General features: G+C 42.7%; 1 protein-coding gene across 1 annotated transcript in view; it reads left to right on the forward strand.

Annotated features, from left to right (window-relative positions):
- NADSYN1 (NAD synthetase 1) overlaps positions 1-24,074 on the forward strand; it is a 44,136-nt gene extending 20,062 nt beyond the window's left edge. The window contains exons 11-21 of the mRNA XM_040349596.1: positions 336-460; positions 3,421-3,469; positions 6,901-7,003; positions 7,113-7,281; positions 9,711-9,846; positions 10,456-10,562; positions 13,410-13,541; positions 14,016-14,085; positions 16,505-16,630; positions 20,559-20,735; positions 22,429-24,074. Coding sequence (XP_040205530.1) covers positions 336-460; positions 3,421-3,469; positions 6,901-7,003; positions 7,113-7,281; positions 9,711-9,846; positions 10,456-10,562; positions 13,410-13,541; positions 14,016-14,085; positions 16,505-16,630; positions 20,559-20,735; positions 22,429-22,482 — 1,248 coding nt within the window. The 3' untranslated portion in view covers positions 22,483-24,074. The remainder of the gene's footprint in view (positions 1-335; positions 461-3,420; positions 3,470-6,900; positions 7,004-7,112; positions 7,282-9,710; positions 9,847-10,455; positions 10,563-13,409; positions 13,542-14,015; positions 14,086-16,504; positions 16,631-20,558; positions 20,736-22,428) is intronic.
- Positions 24,075-25,789: the final 1,715 nt, after the last annotated feature.

A 25,789-nucleotide genomic window follows, 5' to 3' on the forward strand; every position in this document is an offset into this window, starting at 1 on the left:
ATCTAGCGTTACTGGACAGTCAGCAGGATGAACACATCGGCGTGGGCATGAATGTGACACTGGACATATGGCATTAATCTCTTAGGTTTATATTTTTTTTAATATATATATATATATATATATATATATATATATATATATTTTTTTATCCTTTTCTATTTTATTCCTTTAACCCCTTACCTGATCTTTGGATATTTCTATTTATCATTTGCTAAAGGAACAGTTAAAACATTTGTTAAACTTTTGAAACAGTTAAGAGTTCTTTATAGAAAAATGTGAACTGATCTCTAATGATGAAATTGTTCATAGTTCAACACTATCATTGTTTTGTGCAGGCCAGCAGAGTGACTCCATTCCACAGAGTACATGTGGACTTTTCCCTCTCCTCATTTGATGATGTATATACTCTCACGTCTGAGCCAATCCAATGGAAGTATCACAGCCCTGAGGAGGAAATCGGGTAATCAATGATCAGATTCAGATGTATTGTTCAACTTTTTGTAAACTGATTAAATTGAATCTGTCTGACTAGTATAGAGCAACCCATAGATCATGCAGTTTTCTTTCCTTCCACCACGGATGAAAGGAAAGAAAATAGTTTGATTGCCCCCCCCCCCCCCCCCCCATCAACACAGTCAGTGTTAATGGGGGACTAACCCCCCCTGCAGCACTTTTGTTCAGCCAGCGGGGGGGGCTGGGCACGGGGAGCCATCCCTCCCAGCAAAACACAATAATCACAGCTGGCAGCTATAGCTGTGCAGTTATCATATGAAAAAAATCTTGCAGGTTAGTTTTACTGAAGTTGATCGATGGATTGACTTCAGTACAACTAGTCTGCCCATAGATGGATCAAAGCTGCTCTTTGCACTGAACCTATCTGGTGTGTGTGTGTGTATGTATGTATGTGTGTATATATATATATATATATATATAGTGATAGAGCGGTATATTTCTTGGTGGTTTTTATGAATATTAATTTTATTGGTAGATATGCTTTTTGACCAGTAGATGGCAACATGGACACCCCTGCCCATTTTGGGACAAACCATCACCCCTAGCACCAAAGTCAAAAGTCTTGGAGTCACTTTTGACTCTGACATGACTATGGATGCACAAATAAGTTCAGTAGTCAGCGCATCCCACCATCTGCTGCGTCTACTACATAGACTCATTCCCTTTATCCCAAAAGAAGACATGGCAGTCGTGGTGGGAACGATAATCAACTCCAGACTCGACTATGCAAACGCCCTTTATCTCGGACTCCCAAAACACCAAATCGCTCGTCTACAAGTTGTCCAGAACACGGCGGCACAACTTGTAACAGGAAAAAAGCTATAGGTATCAATCTCTCCCTCTCTTAGGTCTAGGGCTGCAACTAACGATTATTTTCATAATCGATTAGTTGGCAGATTATTGTTACGATTAATCGATTAATCGGATAATAGCCTTAAAAAAAAAAAATTGAATTTTTTTTTTTTTTTTTTGGGCACATTACAAAACACAAATTGCAGCAAAAACACATTACATGCTTTTCTGCAGCTTCTCCATTGAAGTATATTGAACCAAAAAAAAAAAAGAAAATGGCACCGTTTTGCGTTAAAAAGTCCTTGCCCTTTACAAATACGCAGCAGCTGAAAAAAAATCATGAATGTGAACGTCTCCCATAGGAAAACATGTAAATGAACTGTAGTGTTGTTCTGCAAAACCCTGTGAACCCGACCTGAGATGTTTAGTAACATAATGGGGTTAAAAAAAACAAAAATAAGTACAAAAAGAGCAAATAATCGCTACTGAAAGGGGTTCATTTTTTTACTGTGGGACAGTGAAAGTAATATTTACAGTAGCGATTTGCTTTTTTGTACTATAAAGGGCTAATTTTCGTTTTTTTTTTTAACCCCATTATGTTACTGGCCGATTAATCGATTATGAAAATTGTAATCGATTAATTTAATAATCGATTAGTTGTTTTGGCCCTACTTAGGTCCCTTCACTGGCTGCCCGTAAAAGATCGAATCAAGTTCAAGGCACTCTGCCTGATGCACAAATGTGTACAAAACAGTGCACCCCAATATCTATGCGAAAAATTTAAATGTCACAACCCCAATCGCGTCCTCAGATCTACCAACCAAAATCTACTCCAAATACCCAAGGCCCGATACAAGTCCAAAGCAGAACGAAGATTCGCAGTCCAAGGACCACGACTATGGAACGCTTTACCAACCAGCATCCGATCGGAAGGGAATCATCTGGCCTTCAGAAAAAAACTCAAAACCCTTCTATTCTGAAGGCAAAAAATAGTAGGAAATGCATACCAAGCGCCTTGAGGCGATTCAGTTCGCATGTGTAGCGCTATACAAGTTTCTCACTCACTCACTCACTCATAGAGAAGTGTAACATGTTTAGATTGTTGCTGTTAATAGTGTGGACACTTTCCTTTTTAAGGTTGTCGGTGCTATTGGATTATGTAAGACTAGTAAGGACAGAAGTAGGGCACATTGCTGCATGTAGTCTGTGAAGCTAGCGTCACTGATACCGCTCCTTTGTAATCTGGATTCTGATTGGGAGTACTGGAAGCTGTTCTGGGTATGTATCTAACCTTACAGATGGGGAAGTGTTTAATGACCTCTTATGATTAGAATATATTTTATTTTTGCCTACCCAAATTAGGGGACTTGTCCTGAGTTTCTGTGATATACCCAAACTAAGAGCCTTCACACATTTCCTATTGTAGCTCACAGGGGAGGTAATTGGAACTGAACACTGTCACACTGATTACTTTTATATTTCAGGGCTGATGATTGCTATGGACACTCTGGGGTTGATTTACTAAAGCTAAAGAGAGTAAAATCTGGTGCAGTTCTGTATTTAAACCAATCGGCTTCTGTTTTTTTTTTTTTTTTTTTTGTCAAAGCTTAATTGAACAGGCTGAAGTTAGAAGCTGATTGGCTACCATGCACAGCCGCACCAGTTTTAGTAAATTTCCCCCAATATGTATATGTGTGCAATCTTGTTATTTTGTGACAAAGAAATCAGGGATTGAATATTTATAGCACAGTTTACACTTTATCGAACGCAATGGGGTTCATTTACTAAAGGCAAATAATCTGTGCACTGAAAGTACAGATGCTCCTAGATTTGAGAGGAACATGCAAGGAAAAAAAATGCATTTTTGCTCACGTATGATTGGACGATAGAAATCAGCAGAGCATTCCCTAATTTCAGAGCTTCCTCTCAGATCTAGCGCAACTGCACTTGCAGTGCACAGACTATCTACCTTGTAAATCGACCCCAATGTTTTAATGTTGATGCATTTGCACAATTTTTATATTTAGTGTTTTCTTCAGCATTGTGCACTATGTATATGGTTGTAAAACTTGAATTAGATCATTATTATTATTTTATTTTTTTACTGCTTTCCAGTCTTGGACCAGCCTGTTGGCTTTGGGACTATTTAAGACGTAGTAAACAGGTAATTATTATTATTATTTTTTTTTCGATTCATGCCACGAAATGCTGCATAATTGTTTAAATAGGATTTATAGTTTTGTATATATTTTCTATGGTCATGTAAGTCAGACAAATAGGAAATATTTTGTATAATCACTTCCAGCCAGCAGATGGCACTCTTCTCTCTTTTTACATGTTTACCTGCTACCCATAGCTGTTTTGCTAACAAAAAAGAAGAAATGAAAAGGGAAATGCAATCAACATTGTGTTACTATGAATCTAGATAGAATTTCTTCTTGTTTGAGATGATGGAAAACTTTGCCCATAAAACCTCTTCTGTATAACCCCCTCCCCCTCCTCTCTTGTTTCTTACCCCTTAAATGTTATCTGAGTTTATTGAATTATTTTGGATATAACAAAGGTTCCATACAAATGTTCAATCAAAAAGGAAGTCTTAGGCCACGTACACACGATCGGTCCATCCGATGAGAACGGTCTGATGGACTGTTTTCATCGGTCCAAACCGATCGTGTGTGGGCCCCATGGGTCAGTTATTCTTCGGTCCAAAAAATAGAACTTGCTTTAAAATTGAACCGATGGACGCCTAACCGATAGGTCAAAACCGATCGTTAGTATGCAAAAGCATCGGTTAAAAACCCGTGCATGCTCATAATCAAGTCGACGCATGCTTGGAAGCATTGAACTTCATTTTTTTCAGCACGTCGTTGTGTTTTACGTCACCGCGTTCTGACACGATCGGTTATTTAACCTATGGTGTGTAGGCACATCAGACCATCAGTCAGCTTCATCGGTTAACCGATGACAACGGTCCTTAGGACCGTTCTCATCGGATGGACTGATCGTGTGTACGAGACCATAAAGTCAGGCTTCTGCTGAGCTTCCTTTACAAACCCAGTGTGATGGGTTCTCCCTGTATTAAAGCCCAATTGAAGCCTCACATTTTTTACTTGTTATGCTGTCAGGTTTCATACCTAGTATAGAACTAGTCATTATTATTATTTTTGGTTTTATTTTTACTATGTGCTGGAGATTTATTCTTTACTTTGTTTACTCGGGTGTATAGCTAGTAGAAAATCTGAAGCTTCACGAAAACTTTAAAGCAGAACTAAACTCTCTTAATCAACATACATTTTTTTTTCAATCCTTATGCTGCTAGCAATAGTAAATGGATGGGAAGGTAGATTATTTGTATTAAACTATTTTGTTTTACATTTGTTCAGTTGCTTCCTGGTTTTTGGCCTAGGCTGAAATGTCATCATATATCCCAGGAGCCTTGGGAACAGGGGTTTTCTCAGCTAAGCAGACCCTCCGTTCTGCATACCTGAGCTAAGGGCAGATGGATTCCAGGAAGTAAATACTACATGAATCATCTGCCCTTACTCAAGATGGCTGTGGCTAGGAATGCTAGGGGGGAGGGGCGTTGATTTTTCAACAAAGAAAATTATAGGTACATGGATGGATAGGGGAGTTTGCTTTAAATTTAAATAGTGATTTTAGTTTGTGGTGCTCAGATACAGGTAAGTTCTGCTTTAAATGTTTAACTGGAAATCAAGGATTTTTTATACGTAGTAAAATATGTAAACCATTAGTTTATGAAAATCGAATCTTTACACAAATAAAATTGCCATTATAGTTTCCCTAAAAAAAAAAATAGTATAAAATTATACTAGAAATGCTTATCTGTGAAAGCCCCTGTTTAAAGTAAATTTTGCATTTTGTGGAACAACAAAGTACAGAAGGTTCTGTATATGTAAAGGTCAAATGCTGTTGGTACAAAGGTGTAAGGTGTGCTCTTAGGGCATATATTGCGGATCTGTTCCCACACTGGTATGTGCCAGTTAGTGTTTCTGTGATCACTACACATACAAGTCAATGGGGTTGATTTATTGAAGGCAAATAGACTGTGTGCTTTGGAAGTGCAGTTGCACTCTGCAAGAGCATTTTCTCCTGAGCTTAGTAAATGAGGGGGAAGTGCTGCTGACTTCTATTCTATCATAATATCATGCGCAAGCAAAAATGCATTATTTTTTTTTCTTTGCATGTGATTTGGTATTCTCATTTACTAAGCTTTGGGGAAACTGCACTTGCAAAGTGCACAGTACATTTATCTTTAGTATATCAACCCCTTGTATTTACTGAGCTCCATGAGGAATGACCGCATTGCTTCCTTTTCCAGTATTTCTAGACCTAGACTCGTAAAAAGAATGCAAAATCTTGAGGTACCCCAGGTGAATTACACCTTGTTTTTTAGCAACTGGACCTTTATTTGGAGGTTATTGGTAATGGCTATCTACTGATTTATTTATTTTTTACATTAATGTAACAGTATATTTTATGCCATTACCATAACCCACTCAAAGAAAAATCATTTGTACCCTTTGTATGGCCAGGAAAATGTCCTATTATATTAGGACATATTATTTATTTAATATTAGTAAAAGAAAAATCTTTTTTTATATTGGCTGAATATTTATTTATTACTATGACCCACCACCCAAAAAAATGTAAATTTCCCCACTCCTGATGCGCATGAGCAAATTTGAGCAAAAAAGTAAATAGTAAAGATGGGCTCAGGCATGTTCGGATCCTAGTCCGGACTCACTAGATCAGTTATGCCAGGAAGGGGTTGACTGTCTATGGCCAATCCTAAGTAGCCGAGGCTTTGCCTGCCCCTCAGCCACATGTAAACAAGGGGCATGTATACATACAGCAGAGGGTCGGGGAATGCCTCCGCTTTTTATGTTTTGGCCATGGACAGATCACTGTTTCCTAGCAGGATTGTTCAGGTGGGTTCAGACTAGGATCGGAATGCACCTTACTATGCATTTCAAATGTGTATTTAGTTCATTTCAAAGGTGTATTTAGTGCATAGGTGTACGCAGGGGGTGTGTCTGGGCCTCACTGTGGTGCCGATTCCCCCAGTGCTTAGGCCTCCCCTCATGTTGCACCCCCCGAACGTGGAACTGCTGGCTTCTCTCCTCTCTCTATCCCCCCCCCGGGCTGCTGCGGGGGATGTTTCAGGATGAGAGTGGGGTAAGCGGCAAATCAATGTCATTTACCAGCCCTTTCCTTTCCTAAATGAACACACGCAATGTGTTCAGTCATAGCTGAAGCATAGAACACTGTGTTTATTATGCTTCAGTTTGTGAATGAACCGGAAGCTGCTCAGCACAGAGCACTTACCATTCATTCACTTTCCAGTGCAGCTGAGGCTGCAGAGAAAGGAAAGTGTGTTTTTGAGCTTTGAGGTGCACACCCTAATGCAATAAACTGTGCACATTTAGCAGTTTGCATAGATTTAGGCTTTACCCATGAGCCAGAGGCCCCAGGACCATGAGCCTGGAGCAACCTACGTCTAATGTTTTGTGTCATGACTGTTCATTCCCCTTATATAAGGACAGCTCTAATAAAATCTGTGTATGGCTCTTTCAGGGAGGGTTCCTTCTTCCTCTCAGTGGTGGGGTGGACAGCTCTGCTGTAGCCTGTATTGTGTACTCTATGTGCCGCCTCGTATGCCAGGCTGTGGATATGGGAAGTAAGTGCACCTATCAAATCCTTCAATTAATAAAATACACTGTTTTTGGTAAAGGTAAATAAGATATTGCTATTTTTTTTTTTTTAAATAAAATACTTTTTTTTTCTAGATGAAGAAGTGCTGCGTGATGTACGTCAGATGGTTGGCAATGAATCCTACGTGACTACGACTCCCAATGAGCTCTGCAACCGTCTGTTGACCACTTGTTACATGGCGACTGAGAATTCCTCCGCTGAGACTCGAGAAAGAGCCAGCATGCTGTCACAGGAAATAGGCAGGTACCTAAAAAGGGCAGAAGACACAATGGTGGCCATACACGTAGACATTTAATAATAATAAACTTTATTTTATATAGCCCCTTTTAAAAGTGGCTTGTGATCGATGTATAGTAGGTGCAAACAATCGCAAAAACAATTGCTTAATCATGAATTAAAATATAGGAAGATGCAGCACACTTGGAATTGTGTTCAATTGACATAAACCTAAACATAAATTGTGATCGATCAGTCAAAAATATTGCTATTGAAAACTGTTCTTCAATTGATCTGTGTTATTAACGGTTCTCTGGCACACACAGATATATTTTTTAAGTAATCAGAAGGGAATTAAAAAAAATCCAGAGATTGATGTAGCAGAGTCAAATTTGATCAAGAACTCTCTCAATCTATTGAATGGAGGAGCTCTGTTTTTATGTTTTTATTTGATAGATCAATAGACTGTAGATGATATAAATATGGATGCTATAGATTTACCTAGATATGGATGATGTACTGTAGATATTGATTATATAGCTACAGATAAGATACAGTATATATACATATCGATACTGTAGATAAAGATTATATAGATGCTTTAGATATGAAGGCTATAGATATTGATTATATAGATATAGATGATATTGATTTCATAGATACAGATGTGGGGTCAGAAGCCAGTAGATTGTTGATAGGTGACTGGTAGATCACGATAACAGCAAACACTTTTGCGCGTTAGTGTGATGTCCGGGTAGTCTAGAACTCAAGGAATAGTGTCTCTGGCATTGCTGTTCTCCAGTATAGGGGATAGCCTAATAGTCATAGAAAGAAGAGGGCGCATCAGCCTTGTGCATTATGCCAAGGACATTTATTAATAAAAACTACTCGCAAACATGTGGAGAATTATTGCTTGTAAGAGCCACGTATTTGTGGCAATCAGTCCTTGAACCAACAGTCTGCGGATAGCAAAGAGGAGGACACGGGGACCACTGCTGGCTGACGAGTTTCGAAGGAGGGCCTTCTTCCTCAGAGCTTAGCAGTAATGACTCCTTCAGCTTATTATATACACGTTCATTAGACGCATTCCATGAGAGCCTCAGGCCCCCACCCGCTAAAGGGGTGGTCCTACGAAGGGGTGGGACTACAATGACAGATAGAAAATTAGACTTTGACCACACTATGTAGTATAACCATGGATAATGGTTATAGGATAATAGGATATAGGATAATGCACAAGGCTGATGCGCCCTCTTTGTATTTTTTCTATGATTGGTAGATTGTGGTCTGGGCTTGCTGACCCACGATTCCAGAGCATTAAACGGAATGCAATGCAGACGAACTACTTGTAAAGTTGGAGCTGTAGTAGGGAGCAAGAGCCGCAATAACCAATATCTCCTCTGTAGTGCTGGCTCCTGCCCCTTGTGGAGTGATACCAACTGCACTCCACCTCTTATCCCAGCTAGTGATCTTCAGAGTGGTGCCAGCAGCAGAAATAACAGATCTTCAGGTCAGTGTGAAGCAATACACTGGGCATTATAGTATAGGCTGCTTTCACACAGAACTGCGACTCAACTGCAGGGTTTTACCACTCCCATTCTTTACGTTTGAACAAGCCCCAAAGGTGCCACTGCCAATTGCAACTAAGTGCTCATTCCCAAGTGAAACGGGCACTGCTGCTCCTCTGAAAAGCGATCCGAGTGTATTTGACGAGTGATGAGGAGGCGATATGTTGCCTCCTCTCCACCTGATTTAAACCAATGATTGCTGTGCAATGCACCTGATTGCGAAACAGTAGTACGGCAATTGGGGGTTTAAATCAGTTGTGAGGAGGCGACACTGTGCCCGGTGATCTTTGAATTCTCCCATGTTGTTCAGGTAGATCTCCACCTTTTTAAGTTGGCCTCTGATATAGATTATATAGCTATAGATGATATTGATTGCATAGATATATGTAGATATTGATGATATAGAATAGATGATATTGATGATATAAACGGAGAGATTTTTGTTTTTCCATCCAAATATGAAGTAACAATGAAATATGACAAAGAAAAAATGTTCACCGTTAAATTTTTTATTTATTTTTTCGGATAGAGTGAACGGGGATTAAAACCACTGCCTGGTTATTTTTTTGCTGTCTGTGTACCGTTGGGTAAATTTTCCTTTTTGATTCTTGTCATAGAGATGCAACAGAAAATTTGAAGAAATCTCTTAAATTGGGAATTCCTTTCTTAGACAGTTGTTCCCATTGTAAAATATACCCTTACTTCTCATTCTGGGGTCAGTTTGAAAATGTTGGATTTTCTATCCCTTTCTTTCTCAGTGCCAATGGCCAGCATTACTTAGGGGTGTGAATACTCCAAATGAGGAGTCCAAACCTTTCCCAACTTATCCAAAAAAAAAAAAAACACATAGAGATGCACTTGACCTCTATACAATATTATTTATTTCAGTTATCACCTGACTCCAACCATTGACACAGCTGTGAAGGCTGTTATTGGCATTTTTACTTCTGTGACCGGTAAAGTCCCCCAGTTTCGTGTTCATGGTGGAAGCGGACAGGAGAATTTGGCACTTCAGAATGTCCAGGTAATTTCATTCCATTCATAAATGCTAAAGCATATATAGAGGGCTCGGCTTTTCTGTAAATGTTTCCTTTATCAACGTAAAGTTCTTCTGGTGTAAAACAGGGGCCGTCTTAATAGCATCATGGGCCCCTGGGCAAAGTAATGCTCTGGGGCCCCTACAATGATGACAGTGCAGGTAAACAGACATCAAGTAGGTAGGAGGCAGACTGACTCCCCTGTGTATCTATCACTCTCGGTGCCATCATGGGCCCCCCAATTTTGGGGCAGCGTGGGCTCAAAGACCAGCTGCCTTGGGGAAAGTGCAGGGGCCCCTCATGCAGCTGGGGCCCCTGGGCAGTGCCCAGGTGTGCCCTCTCATTAAGACAGCCCTGGGTGTAAAATGTACCATACGTATCCCCTGCCATCTTCATGGAATTTTGCTATAGTTATAAAGGCCCTAGTTATAAAGGCCCTAGATATAAAGAGAAAGCTGCAGTGGTGAGGATTGAGTTCCAGAAAGAGATCTGTAATACGAACTTATCACACAAATGTGAATTTGGGGTATTGATAGCTTTATATTGGATGCTAGGTCCACTCTTAAATGATACTTGCATGTCACTTGTATCTACAGGCCCGATTAAGGATGGTGATTGCATACTTGTTTGCTCAGCTCAGCCTCTGGACACGTGGTTTACCAGGAGGACTTCTGGTTCTTGGATCAGCTAATGTGGATGAAAGGTTAGATCAATCATTTATATATTAAATCCGTGACAATAAATGTAGACTATGAGGTCTGGCACATTTTTAGGACAATATACTGTAAAAAGGGGCTTGTGAAATCCAGATTTTTTTTTTTTTTTCAACATAAAGTTTATTTATTTTGAATAAAACACATAAAAACAGTGGTACATTCTCGACATTCCTATTAATAACATAAACGATCATTTCACAGAATATTAGCCGTCATCAGTCTGAAACCCAGAAGTTTAATTACAGATCTGGACGTTAATTTATAATGAATTTAAGGTGGATATAAACCCTTACTATTTAGTTTGCTAAATCACTGTGTATAAAATACATAAACAATTCCTTTTTTTTTTTTTTACAAAAAAATTTCTTTGTACCTTCGTGCTGCTGATCTCCTCCAGACTCTTTCAGTCACATGCACTTGCCCCATTGCTCGGTGGATAATGGTGGACTGTGTTATGTATCAGCATTGCTGTTTGCAGTCTCAGTCAGTGAAGCAAGTGGCAGCTTGACAACGCAGAGATACAATTTGGAGACAGTTGTCAGCCCGTAACAGGAAGTGCTTCTTGGTAGAATCACCAGGGAGTGTTGCACAGTTGTACATGGCCTTCTTCTGAAATGACTTGCTCTGATTTCACTTCGCCCTGCGAGCTTCTTGAGTGAGTGAGTGAGTGAGTAACTTGTATAGCGCAACAAATGCGAACTTAATCGCCTCAAGAGGTGGGTCTTTCGTTTTTTCCTAAATGCCCGATGGTTTTCCTCCAAGCGGATGGTAGTGGGTAGAGCATTCCAGAGCCGTGGTCCTTGAACCAAAAATCTACGTTCTCCCTTCGATTTGTAGCGGGATTTGGGAATTTGGAGAAGGTTTTGGTTGGTTGACCGGAGCACGCACTTGGTGACGTAGGGTTTTATTTTCTCGCTTAAGTATTAGGGAGCATTCCCCTGTATACATTTGTGGGTGAGGCAGAGCGTCTTGAATGTCACCCGGTCCTGTACGGGCAGCCAGTGGAGGGACCTCAAGACCGGGGAGATTGATTCCCAGGGCTTTTTACCTGTTACCAGTCTGGCTGCCGTGTTCTGGGCGACTTGTAGACGTGAAATCTGGTATTTCGGTAGTCCTAAGTAGAGGGAGTTTGCGTAGTCGAGTCGTGAGTTGATGATTGTTCCAACCACTACTGCTGTGTCCTCTTCCGGGATGAAGGGGATGAGTCTACGTAGCATGCGGAGCAGATGATGAGAACCGGTGACGACTGATCCTATTTGTGCATCCATCGTCATGTCTGCGTCAAAGATGACTCCGAGACTTTTGACTTTATTGCTTGGCGCGATGGTTTGTCCGAGGATGGTGGGTGGTGTTCATGTGGTCCTAGAAATGGATTTCCTATTTGCGTGAAGGGTGAGTATTTCTGTTTTGGATCCGTTGAGTTTGAGGGAGCTTTCAGTCATCCAATTGTCGATCAGTGTAAGGCACTTTTCAAGTTCATGAAATTGGTCTTTTTTGTTGGTGATTCAAAGGTAAAGCTGCGTGTCGTCCGCATAGGAGTGGTAGCGCAAGTCCTGTTTGCTGATGATTTTGGGGAGCGGGCGGATGTAGATGTTGAAGAGTACGGGTGAGAGGGGTGATCCTTGCGGGACTCCGCATGTGTGCATTAGAAGCTGCAGCAAGTCAGATAAAGCCCACCTCATTTCTTGGCTGGAGTACGTCCAGCAACATAGTTACACAGTTAATCTGGTTGAAAAGAAGACACAAGTCCCATCCAAAAAAAATAAAAGCCCTTTACTTCCAAATCAGATCTGTGCATGCATCTGGCAGCTGAAGACAGGCTGACAACGCTGCCACTAATTGTAAGGCTGTGGTCTAGCACTGCCAGCTTGCAACAAGATGTTATTGGCAGAATCCCCAGGTAAAAAAAAATTGCAACAGATTAAAAAAAATTCAGTTCCTAAAGTGGACCTTCCCTCCTTCTTTCTTTTTTTTTTAAACTGTATTACACCCCCCCCCCTTCAATAAATTACAGATATCAATTTTTTTTTTAGGGGGGGGGGTTATTTTCTGGGGTGATCAGTCTGTGCTTCAGCCTTTCTTGTCTAAACCAGAATGATGTCCATAGCTGCCCAAGCCTCCAGGGATACTCGTGTCATGCATTCCAGAAGGCTTTGCAGCAATCCAGAACACGTCTTGCATGTGGGTGTCACCAGGTGGGCCATGAACCTGCTGCAAGAACCCGGGAGATACAGCTTGACACGTGATGGTAAGTAAAGAAGGTGGCAGACATGGGCCCAGTGTGCAGAGGATTGGCCAGTTTCAGAAGGACAACGCTGGACTTGTGTGAGTATGTATTTTGAAGGTAACTCAAGAAACCATACAAGGAGGGGGAGTAACAAAAGGGGGGGGGGGTTGAAGTCCCCCCCCCCTAAGACATGATGCTGAAAAGTAGATTTGGGGTTTGTATACTCTTTTAAAACCAACATTGTTTTAGGGTTTTATGGCAACTATTTTTAAAAATGTGCAGTGCGAATGTCTCAAGCATTCGCAAACCCCTGATCAATAATGCTCTTAACATGTCTAACAAGTTTATTTTCCTGGATTGTCCATGCCATCTAGTGACTATAATGTTGTATTTTCCTGAAATGCCTCAATCAAAAAACAGCTGCATTATGGCCACTAGATGGTGCTGGCAATCCTAGGAAATAAACCTTTCGAGGCAGATCACCGTGCTTCTTCTTTTTTATTTTTTATGGGGGTTGTGTGAATGCTTGACATATGTTGAAGACCCTTAAATGACTTGCAAATATTAAGTTCCAGTTGGCATAATTTTTATACTATTTTTATTAAAGCCTTCGAGGATACCTGACAAAGTACGACTGCTCCAGTGCCGACATTAACCCTATTGGTGGGATCAGTAAAACGGATCTGAGAAGATTCATCGGCTATGCTATTGACACATTTCAGCTCAGCGCACTGACAAGGTGAGTGAAGATTAAACTTGCATCTGAACAAATGTGGCGGCAGACATTTAAAAGGACACTCCACTCAAATATGGTGCTGTGGACTGTCTGTCATCAAGGGTGCTCAACCTGTGGCCCTCCAGCTGTTGCGGAACTACAAGTCCCATCATGCCCCTACCTTTGGGAGTTATGCTTGTAACTGTTCAGCCTTGCAATGCCTCATGGGACTTGTAGTTCCACGACAGCTGGAGGACTGCAGGTGGAGCACCCATGCAAACTGCTACTCCATACAGAGTGATAAGAACCAGAGAAAGGAAGGTGCTGGGGTCCTTCCACTGATTATTTGGCTGTGTATGTAATCTGAGTAGCACTGAACAACTGGAGATAAAAGCACACTAATTTTCTTTCTAAATATATACCTGGTTTTAAAAAAAATCATCTGTAATCCTTATGCCTGATCTCATCCTGTATTCTTCATGTGTTTTTATATTCCAGTATACTGTCTGCCCCACCAACAGCAGAACTGGAGCCGCTCACAGATGGACACGTATCGCAGACCGATGAGGTAGGGCAGTCAATGGTCTCTTATTATGCAGTCCTTTCCTTGTCCTGGTCTATAGTTAAATTTAATTACATTTTTTACGTTTTGTTTTTTTTTATAATGATTACACCATACACCAACCTGGCCCAAAAGGTGAATCAACCTTTTATTATTTAAAAAATATATATATATTAACATTTTATTTAGTAATCTCCCTCATACATAATTTGATCCTTAAAGTGAACAAAAATATTACCAACAAAGTGAATGGCATTTTACTCCAGTTCACTTTGGAATCACACAGGTGTGTTGGGTGCAATTTTCAGCCTATTAGTTTGAAAGTGATACTAAAGTCACTTGTTTGTTTTAGTTTTTTTAGTTAAAAATAACAAATATGTCTATACTTGCCTGTTCTGTGAAATGGTTTTGCACAGAGCAGCCCCAATCCTCCTCTTTTCAGGTCCCTCTTTGGTGCTCCTGGTCTCTCCCTCCTGTTGAGTGACCCCACGGAAAGCAGCTCCCTGTGTCTATTCAAACACGGACCCCGCCCTCTTTCTCTTTTCATTGGCTGACTGACAGCAGCGGGAGCCAATGGCGCTGTGCTGCTGTCTCAGCCAATGAGGAGGGGAGTCCTGAGCAGCCAAGATACTTCTGTAACATCGCTGGATCTAGATGGGCCTCAGGTAAGTATTAGGGGAGCTTCTGCACAGGAAGCATTTAAAGCGGGAGTTCACCCGAAAAAAATTGTTTAACCTTAGATTGATGCTCATTTTGTCAAGGGGAATCGGGTAGTTTTTTTAAAATCGAAGCAGTACTTACCGTTTTAGAGAGCGATCTTCTCCGCCGCTTCCGGGTATGGGCTGCGGGACTGGGCGATCCTATTTGATTGACAGGCTTCCGATGGTCGTATACATCGCATCACGAGTAGCCGAAAGAAGTCGGTGCGGCTCTATACGGCGCCTGCGCACCGACGTTCTGCTACTTTCGGAAAATCGTGACGCGATAGATGCGACCGTTGGAAGCCTGTCGGAAGCCTGTCAATCAAATAGGAACGCCCAGTCCCGCAGCCCATACCCGGAAGCTGCGGAGAAGATCACTCTCTAAAATGGTAAGTACTGCTTCGATTTTCAAAAAACTACCCGATTCCCCTTGACAAAATGAGCATCAATCTAAGGTTAAAAATTTACTTTTCGGGTAAACCTCCACTTTAAAATAAAAACTCCTGCAATTACATCCACTTAAAAGGGCTGAAATTCCACTGGAGTGCATGCACCATTTTTAAAAATGCACAGCAACTGGATCGCAGGGTACTTCAGTACTATGGAAGCCAGTGCAGGCAAACACACTGCAGGGTGTTGTTAGGAACACATTGACACCCACAGCAAATCATGCACCCAGTGCGCTTTTAACACGGTGGAGGAAACGCACACAGAACACGAGTTTCCCACACCACATTCTGGTGTGAACCGGCCCGTATACAACTTATAAGAGAGCCAAGTTCTGTGTGCTTGCTTGTTGGCAGGCTGTGCATAACTGACAAAGCATATGGGCCCATCTTTGCCAAGAACCCGACTACTTAATCTGTAATACTTGAGGGCTTCATTTTTAGTTTTTAGTAGTTGTATTTTCTGCAGCAAAGGTTAGTATACCTTGTTCTAGAGAGGCCCTGAGAAGCGCTGTTGATTGGAGCACAGAGCAGGGAGAGAGTCGGACTGCTGCACTCCATGTTAAGCAGTGGCCTGACTCTCTAGCATGCTGATAATGAGGGCTATTCGTGCCTATCTTCCAACAATAATGCTGTGTACACACGGTCGTTTTTCGACATGAAAAAATAATTTTTTTAAATCATCGTGTGTGGGCTCGTGTGTGGGCTTCGCATCGTTTTTCGGCTTCTGAAAAACGACAAAAAAAAAATTCTAACATGCTGCATTTTTTCATGTCGTTTTTCAAAATGTCGTTTTTCGTGTTGTACAAAATGATCGTGTGTGGGCAAAAACGACGTTTTAAACCCGCGCATGCCCAGAAGCAAGTTATGAGACAGGAGCGCTCGTTCAGGTAAAACTACCATTCATAATGGAGTAAGCACATTCATCACGCTGTAACAGACAAAAAAGCACAAATCGTCTTTTACTAACACGGAATCAACTAAAAGCAGCCCAAAGTCGAATAGAACTTCCCCTTCGTACGTGTTGTACGTCACCACGCTTTTTTCATCATTTTTCAAAAACGATGGTGTGTTGGCAACGTCGTTTTTAATGATGAAGTTGGAAAAACTTTGTTTTTTGGACATGCTTTTTTTTTTCATGACGAAAAACGAGACTCTCAAATGTAACTGAAAAGCCCTCAATTATTACTGTTTATGTGACTGGGCCGGCACACACGATATCAAGTATCTTACGCTGGCAGATTTATTACCATGCTCTTATCATTATGCCCCCTACAGGAGGATATGGGAATGACATACGATGAGCTCTCGGTCTATGGAAAGCTGAGAAAAGTTGTGAAAACTGGACCGTACAGCATGTTCTGTAAACTGCTTCTCATATGGAGGACGATATCACCTAGACAGGTAAGTACAGAGTTCTTTGTGCACTTTAACAGGTTCAAACATAAGGCAACCTGAAACTTTTTGGAGTGGGAAAGGGAGAGAACTTCTTCCTTTTCTTAGCGCTTGCAAGGTCCCCCTGCTCAAGAAAGCACATGTACAGGCCCGTATTTAGTTTGCTAATGAACATCTGAATGATCTAGAGGAGAGTGTTTGGAGGAGGACGAGGAATGCTGCCTATTGCATCGTACACATGTCTGGTTTTCCCACTGTAGCTTTTGGCCGGGAATTACGACCGTGTGTATGCTCCATCGCACTTTTTTCGATGGGTAAAACTGCCAAAAGATGGCCGGCAAAAAAAAAAAAAACGGAACTGCCTCTCCTTTTTTTTTTTTTTTCCCGTCGGGATTCCTTGAGGACTTTTTCCCCGTCGCAAATCGTGACCGTGTGTATGGGGCACATGACCCCAATAACACCATCCCCACTGTCAAACATGGAGGTGGAAACATTATTCTTTGGGGTATTTTTCTTCTAAGGGGACAGGGAAACTTCACTGCATCAAAGAGACGATGGACAGGGCCAGGTTTGTACGAATCTTGGGTGAGAACTGCCTTCCCTCAGCCAGGGCATTGAAAATGGGTCGTGGATGAGTATTCTAGCATGATGATGGTCCAAAAAACACAGCCAAGGAAACAAATGAGTGGCTCAAGAAGAAGCATATTAAGGTCCTGGAGTGGCCTAGCCAGTCTCCAGACCTTAATCCCATAGAAAATATGTGGAGGGAGCTGAAGGTTCGTGTTACCAAACATCAGCCTTGAAACCTAAAAGCAGAACTCCGGGCAAAAACTTTTTTTACATGTTTTTTGTTAATTTCCTACCTTCCCTGAATATGCCATTCATCTTCTTAGCTCAGTAGTTTCCTCGCAGTAACCTGGCAACTTTCACATAAGACCATGAATCGCGGTAGGGATTTCCTGTTTGTAAGACCGCTGGCTGCTATTCCTCCTGTACCCTAAGCCAGTGGTCTTAGAATGCCCAGTTGTAGCCCTATCCTACAGGGAACAGGGATGTATTTCCATCTCTGCTAGCTGCAGTGGGATGACGGGACTCCGAGCCCTCAGACCTTGTCCTAGAGATGACAGCCCCCCTGCCCAGCCCCACACACACACACACACCCCCCCCCCCCGGTTGCTCAGAAAGGCTACCTTTGTGTGTAACCTGCTGCATGTGAAACAATTTTACATACAGCAGATTGCGATTGTAAGGGCTGCTCAGTGTGTGTGAAACTGCAGTGAGAAGATCGGCTGTCAAAACAAAGCATTGGTGTCAGGGGTGGGCGGGACCGAGCAGCTATCAAACACCAGCCAATGGGATGATGACTGGGCAGGTCGCTACATTTCTGTGGCTCTGCCCCCTTTTGTAAGCAGCCCAGTCATTGGCTGGTGTTTGATAGCTGCATAGTCCCACCCAACCCCGTCAACACCGTTTCGTCTTGACAGCAGATCTCATCACTACAAGCAGTTATATCGCCTGATATATAACTTATATCACACACTGAGCGGCTCTCACTAGTGCACGCAAACTTCCCTTCCTCTGTCAGTGCCCACAAGTGCCGCCTATAAGTGTCACGTATCAGTGCTACCAATCGGTTATGCCTATAGGTGACAATCAGTGCTGCCTATCAGTATCCATCAGTGCTGTCAATCAGTGTCATCTATCATTGCTGTCTATCACTGACCAATCACAGAGCTCATTACCATAGTGCACAATGAATGGAATGAATCTAAGCCTTTCATTGTGTACAATTGTCATGTTATCTACTGTAATTGGCCACATCGATTAAATGTTACTGGCAGCAGGCCGGTACAGTGATATGTCATCTGCTGTGTCCAGTGGACTCAGCGGATGAAAGATTCTCCCGGAGCGTGGCCTGATTCTGGGAAGACGTCATATGAGACATTCTCCCAGGATAACAGAGCTCCCGCTTGGCTGTCATGTGATATTTTAGGTAATGGTAAAATCAGTCCCGGGAGTGTCTTGGTGATTCCCAAGAGATCTCCCTACCATTGTTCCTGACTTTTCCTGTCTACTCAGGAATTTTAGGTATCCTGCCACCTTTGCGTGTTCCAGGTCCTCCTGTTACATGCTTCTTAAAGAGGAAGTAAACCCCGATGGGGTTTACTTCCTTTATCTTTCCCTGCAAAGGTGAAGCATAATGGGCTACTATGCATCGCATTGTAGCCCATTATGTGACAACTACCTGCTGTAGAAGCCTGCAGTGTCAGTCTTCCACGCTGGTGGCGAGCATCCATCTTCACCCCCTCTTCTTCCGGGGGCCGGAGTCGCATGACGTCATGTGCGCGGGAGCCGCCTTTCACGGCATGACCCCGGCTTGAAACGTGCATGCGCCGTTCAAGTCGTCGCTCGGGGACATTGCAAATATCTCTGAGACTGTGTAGGTCTCGGAGATATTGCAAGCACCTACAGGTAAGCCTTAATCTAGGCTTACCTGTAGGTGTAACTTGTCCCCGAGGGTAAATAAAGCATACTAGGTAAGTAAGGAATACTCATAATGGTCACAGGAGGTGTTCAGACCCAGGAACCTAGCACAGTGATCTCGCCAATAAAGTTCCCAGGAGATACGCAATATGGGCAAAAGTAAATGGACACCTGACCATCACACCCTTGTATGTGGACAGTTCTACAAAGTTATTCATTTCAGGTGTTTTTAGTGAAAAGTATTGTTAATCCAAAGATATTTTAGACAATTGTGAACTCCCAACCTTGTAACAGTTTAGGGAAAGCCGTTGTCTCTTCCAGCATGACTGTACCCCTGTGTACAATTCCAGCTCCAGACCTTTGGCCATATAAATTATAAAGAATCTGACAGTCTCTATAACTCTACAATGGCTATTAAACACTAAAATATCAGTTTTGGGTGGATAAATCCTAAGGTACCTTTTACACTGCCAGTTTGTTGCAGCTGCCGTAATTCTGCTGTAAACATCTGCAGATTCTTGCTGCTGGAAGGACCAGGTTATGCAATCAGTGGCAGTAGTCGGCTGTGATTAGGCTTGGACTTCTGTCCTGAACTGCAGCTAATCGCTCTCTGTGTGGCTACTTGAAATCAGCAGCGGTTTCTTCTAGCCCACCCATTAGTTTAAATGCGCTGAGTGACCACTGCTGATCACATGACCTGGTAATTATAGCTCCAAGAGTCTGCAGATTCTTACTGCAAGAATCCAACCGCCACAACAAATCAGCCATGTGGCCTAAATTCTATGTTACCCCAACATTTCGTATTCCAGATATGTGCCTGCTGTACCATGTACTTGTATGAAAAATGCAATAAATTCTCTTTACATTGCCTCTTTTGTGTTAAATATCCGGCGCTCCTAAGGCCCCATACACACGAGAGGATTTATCCGCAGATACGGTCCAGCGGACCGTTTCCACGGATAAATCCTCTCAAAGATATCCGCTGATTTCGATGGGATGGAGTGTACACACCATCCCATTGAAATCCGCGCGGAAATCCTCTGCCGATGACGTGTCGCGCCGTCGCCGCGATTATGACGCGGCGACGGGCGCGACGCTGTCATATAAGGAATTCCACGCATGCGTCAAATCATTACGACGCGTGCGGGGAATCCCTTTGGACGAATGGATCCGGTAAGTCTGTACAGACGAGCGGATCCATCCGTTGGAATGGATTCCAGCAGATGGATATGTTGTGCAGCACAACAAATATTCGATCTGCTGGAATCCATCCCAGAGGAGATTTCTCCGCGGAAACAGATCCGCTGGCGTGTACACACCATAGAATCTATCCGCAGAAACCCATTTGCTGGGATTTATCTGCGGATGGATTCTATCGTGTGTACGGGGCCTTAAAGTCGTACCCCCCTTACCTATTTCAGTTGAATTGTTGCCTCTGCCCTTTTCATTTCAGGTAGCTGAGAAAGTGAAACATTTCTTCAGGATGTACTCCATTAACCGGCACAAAATGACAACCCTGACCCCGGCATACCATGCTGAGAGCTACAGCCCAGATGATAACCGGTTTGACCTCCGACCTTTCCTGTATAATGCATCGTGGACGTGGCAGTTCCGCAGCATCGATGAACAGGCAGGTCTCTTTCCATTGCAGTGGCTGCATGAGAGTTCTATTGAGCTTTTATAATGAATCTGTCATGAGAGATATACAGAGACTGCCATTGCAGACCTCCTTTTGAAAATCCCACATACCTGGCTGTTATGTTGAGCCTCTGGCTTCAGTACTTGAGTCACTGACATGTCTGCAGATCATAAACATGACAGAAAAGTTAGAAATCTTTCTCTGCGTATTTGTTCAGTAACTCAATATTGAAGCAAAGGATCTTTGCGACAGCCAGGAAACTAGACCTTCAACTGAGATGACTATGACTCTATGACTACTACATTAAGATCAAAAACCTTCTGTGTGTAGCAGCCTCCCCAGCGCCCATAATTACTTACCTGAGCCCCATCTCTCTCCAGCGATGTCCACAAGTGTCTTAGCCATCCGGGACTCTCTTATTGATTGGCTGAGGCACAGCAGCGGCGCCATTGGCTCCCACTGCTGTCGATCAAAGTCAGCAATCCAATCAGGGCTAAGAGGGGGCGGGGGTCCCCAAGGAATTCCCTTTAAGCAGAAGGGCTTTCTCTCACTACTTCTGTTGGTGATGGCGAAATCAACTTGGGTTCACACTGGGCTGCGGGAATGAAACCGCGCGAGTTTGCTGAACTCGCACAATTTCACTCCCGCTTGTCAGTCCCGATTTTGGACGCGATTTCAGAGACATCTGTGCAGGATTCTGCACAGATGTCACTGTAAATCGCGGCCCGAAATCACAAAAAGTAGTATAGAAATTACTTTTTGAAATCGGTGCAGCGCCACAGATGCGGTGTCGCACTGATTAGGACGGTGCCATTGCCAGCAAATGCCGCCAATTTGACAGGGCTCAATCTGACATTAGGTATAACCCTCCCTTTCTCTATACGAAATGAAACAAAAAAGTTTTGCCTATAGTTCTTTACAGCTTAACGACAGTTTTTTTTTTAAAAAAGTAGCACCACTTTTTAATGCAGAGATGTCCCCAGTTCTCTGCTTCACCACAAGATGTCCTCAGTGTTCTTGGTTGAATGACGCTGTGAGCCTGGAATACTGTGAAGGGCGTCATGAGCCCCCTGAACTCTACAACACAGTGGATTGATGCAGAGTGCAGCTCTGCGGTCACCACATTAGCTATACTCTCTTCATCATTCATGACTGCCTATCACTAGGAAAAGATCGAAAAGGTTCCAGTATGTCATGTGCTGGCCGGTATACATCTGAAAAAGGGGGTAAAAAAAAAGCATACTGCTGTTGGGGGCTCAAGGGAGGGAGTAGGCCTATTAAGAGAACCTGTCACTCGCAAATGGGCAAAATGACAGATTCTCTTTAACAGCAGAAACGCCTTGCTTGCTATGTTGCTGTCTGTGTCATAAATGTACATTAGTACTAAACGCCAGATCGACCCTTCACATAGGAACTGTCCAGGTTCCAGAACATAATTTTGCTTTTGTTGCATTATTTTAGTGAAAAAACCCCTTTAAATACAACCACTGATCAGTTCTATGCATCTGTCCACTGCAGCAGCCGTTTGTACCAGATGGTCCAGCAAGGGGATGAGTGTGATTTATATTGTGGTGATAAAAGTATTTTCCCAGCAATGCTCATTTTGCTTTTTAGGAGTAATTGATGGTGAAGAAATTGGCATTGATTGTTAAAATACATTTTAAATGGCATCTTTTTGTTTTAGGTGTCTTCTCTTGAGGAAAGTAAAATGGGAGACATATCTGAAGAGGTGGATTGAAGAGAACCAGTTCCATTCACCCCTTTCTTCTTCTTATAAGACTAAAGATTAGTACAACTTCAGACAAAACTTTATTTTTCTAGTAGGGTGGGGGGTTGCAATCCATTTCAAAATGTTATTGTTATTGGTACCCCCACTGCAGGAATTTGACATCTCTTACTCCTAGTGACTGTTGCCATTGGGAGAAAAGGTGATGGGAAAACCAAAATGTAAGGGCATGTGCACATAGTGTGTTGAGGTAAGGGGCTCACATTTGCCACATCTTTTCTTGTCCATTGAGGGACACTGGAAGTATTTCACCTTTTTGGATTATACTGCCACCTACAGGAGAATTTGACATGGTCTTTTCTTCAGCTGCTGTGTTAAGACGTGCCTATCTGATACTACCCTTTTTTTGTATTTGATTTTTTTTCTCTTCAATCAAGACCCTTCTCTAAATTGCTTGCATCTGGTGCAATTATCATCAGCCTGGCTTTTGGAGTACCGTATCTGGACCCTGCGGGACTGGATGCAGAGATAACTGGGAACTGACCTTCAGCACTGGGTTCCACGTGGGGCACTTTCCAGACTCCGCTTTGGTAAATGTTAGCTTTCGAACACTATCACGTCCAGGTTCAACAACAAACTGGACAGGTTTATATCCAGGAACAGAGATCCATTATCTCTGTGGTTGCCAACATTAATCCAACAATCTGCGGTGGATGGCTTTTCAGAGGGTGACTGTGAGTTGATATGTCCATGTTTTAACCTTAAAAAGCCCAAACCACCTTGCTTGTGTTGCATTTAACAGGTGGTTTAATTTTTACTGTGGCACACACACAGCCCTGAGCAGCTGCATGTCCTTGATTAGGTGGGTGGTTGAAGGGTGGTAAAATTGTGCTGCTTTGTCTGCTTTACTTCCCCATCGCCACTGCTCTGAATGAACCCTTACGTAAAATAGTTGTCAAAATAACACACCATTGACATTTAAATTAAAGCAGGTGTGAAAGGTAAAGAGAATCCTGAAACAATGACTTGTTGGGGGTACTTGAGAGCTGAGGTTCTGCTGGCTCCATGGGGTCAATCCACCTTGATCTATGCAGTTCTTACCTCTTCCTCAACTACTTCTTACAATCAAGATGGAGAGAATTTCAGTGATCATCATGGGCCAGAACGACCCAGGTGGATGTGCTTCTCTGACCCAGTAAGACTGGGTGGACACATTGTGGGCTCTTCCATACCCCCTTGGATCTTCTGTTACAAGGACTGATCTACCATCCTGAAAGACTTGTGTGCTGTAGACAGCATTATAACCCAAAAGGGAAAGACTTTTTGTGTCCCAAATTAGAAAAAAATTCAGTGAGTACATTAATCCAGTTTTTTTCAATGCAGCGCACTACAAGAGTGTTGCTGTGTTCTTCGTATGTGCCATTTTAAAATCAATGGCCCTGCAACAGTAATGTGCTGTAAAGGTAGCATTTTACTGCATGTTTCTGTAACACAGTAGTGTAAATGGGTCACAATAAGGACATCTGTGGTGTACTTTCTGCTATGTCTCTGGAACAGGAAGTGCAGGGAAATCTCCCTAATGGGGATACAGGCAGAATTTAAAACATGACAGTGCTTCTAACCCATTCACACTCTATTCAGAAACCAATATAAAGCAAAGGTTTGCCTGCAGTCACCCTATAAACTGAACCTAGTTTGGTCATATTTTTTCATGCAAAATGGATGCATATGTAGATGAATGTTAATGTTTGCTGGTATCACACTACTACCTCTGACAATGTCTTCACCTTTCTTTCTCCTTACTTAAATAAAGATGGTTTCCATATAGTATCATCCAGGGTCAGAAACGAATTCTGGAACTTGTAACATATACACACACACACATAGATTTCTCTCATTCAGTCTGCAGGCTGAGCAAGAGAAATCTAAGGCCTCGTACACACGACCGGACAGTCCGCTGAAAACGGTCCGCCAGACCGTTTTCAGCGGACATGTCCGGTCAGAGATTTCTGTCTGATGGTTGTACACACCATCAGACAGAAATGAGAGACAATCCGCGCGGACAGACAGCGCGGTGACGTGTCTGCGCCGTCGCCGCGGCGACGTGTGCGACGCTGAAAGGTCAATGCTTCCACGCATGCGTCGAAGTCATTCGACGCATGCGAGGGATGGCGGCCGGTCGGACATGTACGGTGAGTCTGTACAGACGACCGAACATATCCGACGGACAGGATTCCAGCGTGCATGTTTCTTAGCATGCTAAGAAATATTTGTCCGCTCGAAAACGGTCGGGCAGACAAATGTACGCTGGAAACCTGTCCGATCGGCCGTACACACGACCGAACATGTCTGCTGAAACTGGTCCACGGACCAGTTTCAGCAGACATGTTCGGTCGTGTGTACGGGGCCTAAGAGTTCTCCTTTTGTTCTTTTGTATTCAGTGCTGTTTCTTTTAAATACCCCAAAAGTGACTGCATCTGATAGGCTTAAATCAGAAATTTAATAGGCCTAAATTCAAGCTAGTTTTAGGATTCTGGCTCAGATTTAACACAATCATATACAATTCCTTTGGCTTGCTATGATGTGCCTTGGCCAGAGGTTTATTTTCTATACCTTTTACTTAAATAGCTGTGTTTCACAACTGTTGTACTTCTAAAACCTGAATGTCCTGTAACCTTCTTTCTGAATGTTAAAAACGAATAAAAACAATAATTTTCAGTTCTCAAAAAAATTCCTTTGGCTGCCAGTAATCTTTGTCCTTTTTGCTTCATACAGCTCAGCAAACCCTTGCTGCCTCTCCATGACCAACCAGCATACAAATTCATCATCAACTTCCTGTGCTGCCTTTCACTCTATGACTTTTCAGCATAAAAATCCATCGCAATCTTACACAGGATAGCCACACTGGTGCCACCTTGAGATTACACTGAACAGTAATCACTGGACAGGGAACATTTTAAGCTGGCCATAGATGGTTTGAATCTCAGCTGGTTCAGCATTGCATTCAAGTCAATCCATCCAATGACTTGGGTACAGCCAGCATATCTGGTTTTTACATGCGATTTATTGTCATTAGCAATAATCACTGTGTTCTCCCGGCAGGGATGGGGCTCCTGGCCTCACCCTCTTGCCAGGTGCCCCCCCACAGCAAGCAGGTTGTTTTGGGTGCACCCAAGCAGACACTCCCCCCCCCCCCAGCCATGGCTCTGTGTGTCTATCCACACACACAAAAGACACTGCTTGGCCCCACCCCCTCCGGCTCCTGATTGGCTCAATGGCTGTGATTGACAGCAGTGGGAGCCAATGGTTCCCGCTGCTG

This window comes from Rana temporaria, chromosome 4 (genome assembly GCF_905171775.1).
Source record: "Rana temporaria chromosome 4, aRanTem1.1, whole genome shotgun sequence".
NCBI classification, from domain to species: Eukaryota; Metazoa; Chordata; class Amphibia; order Anura; family Ranidae; genus Rana; species Rana temporaria.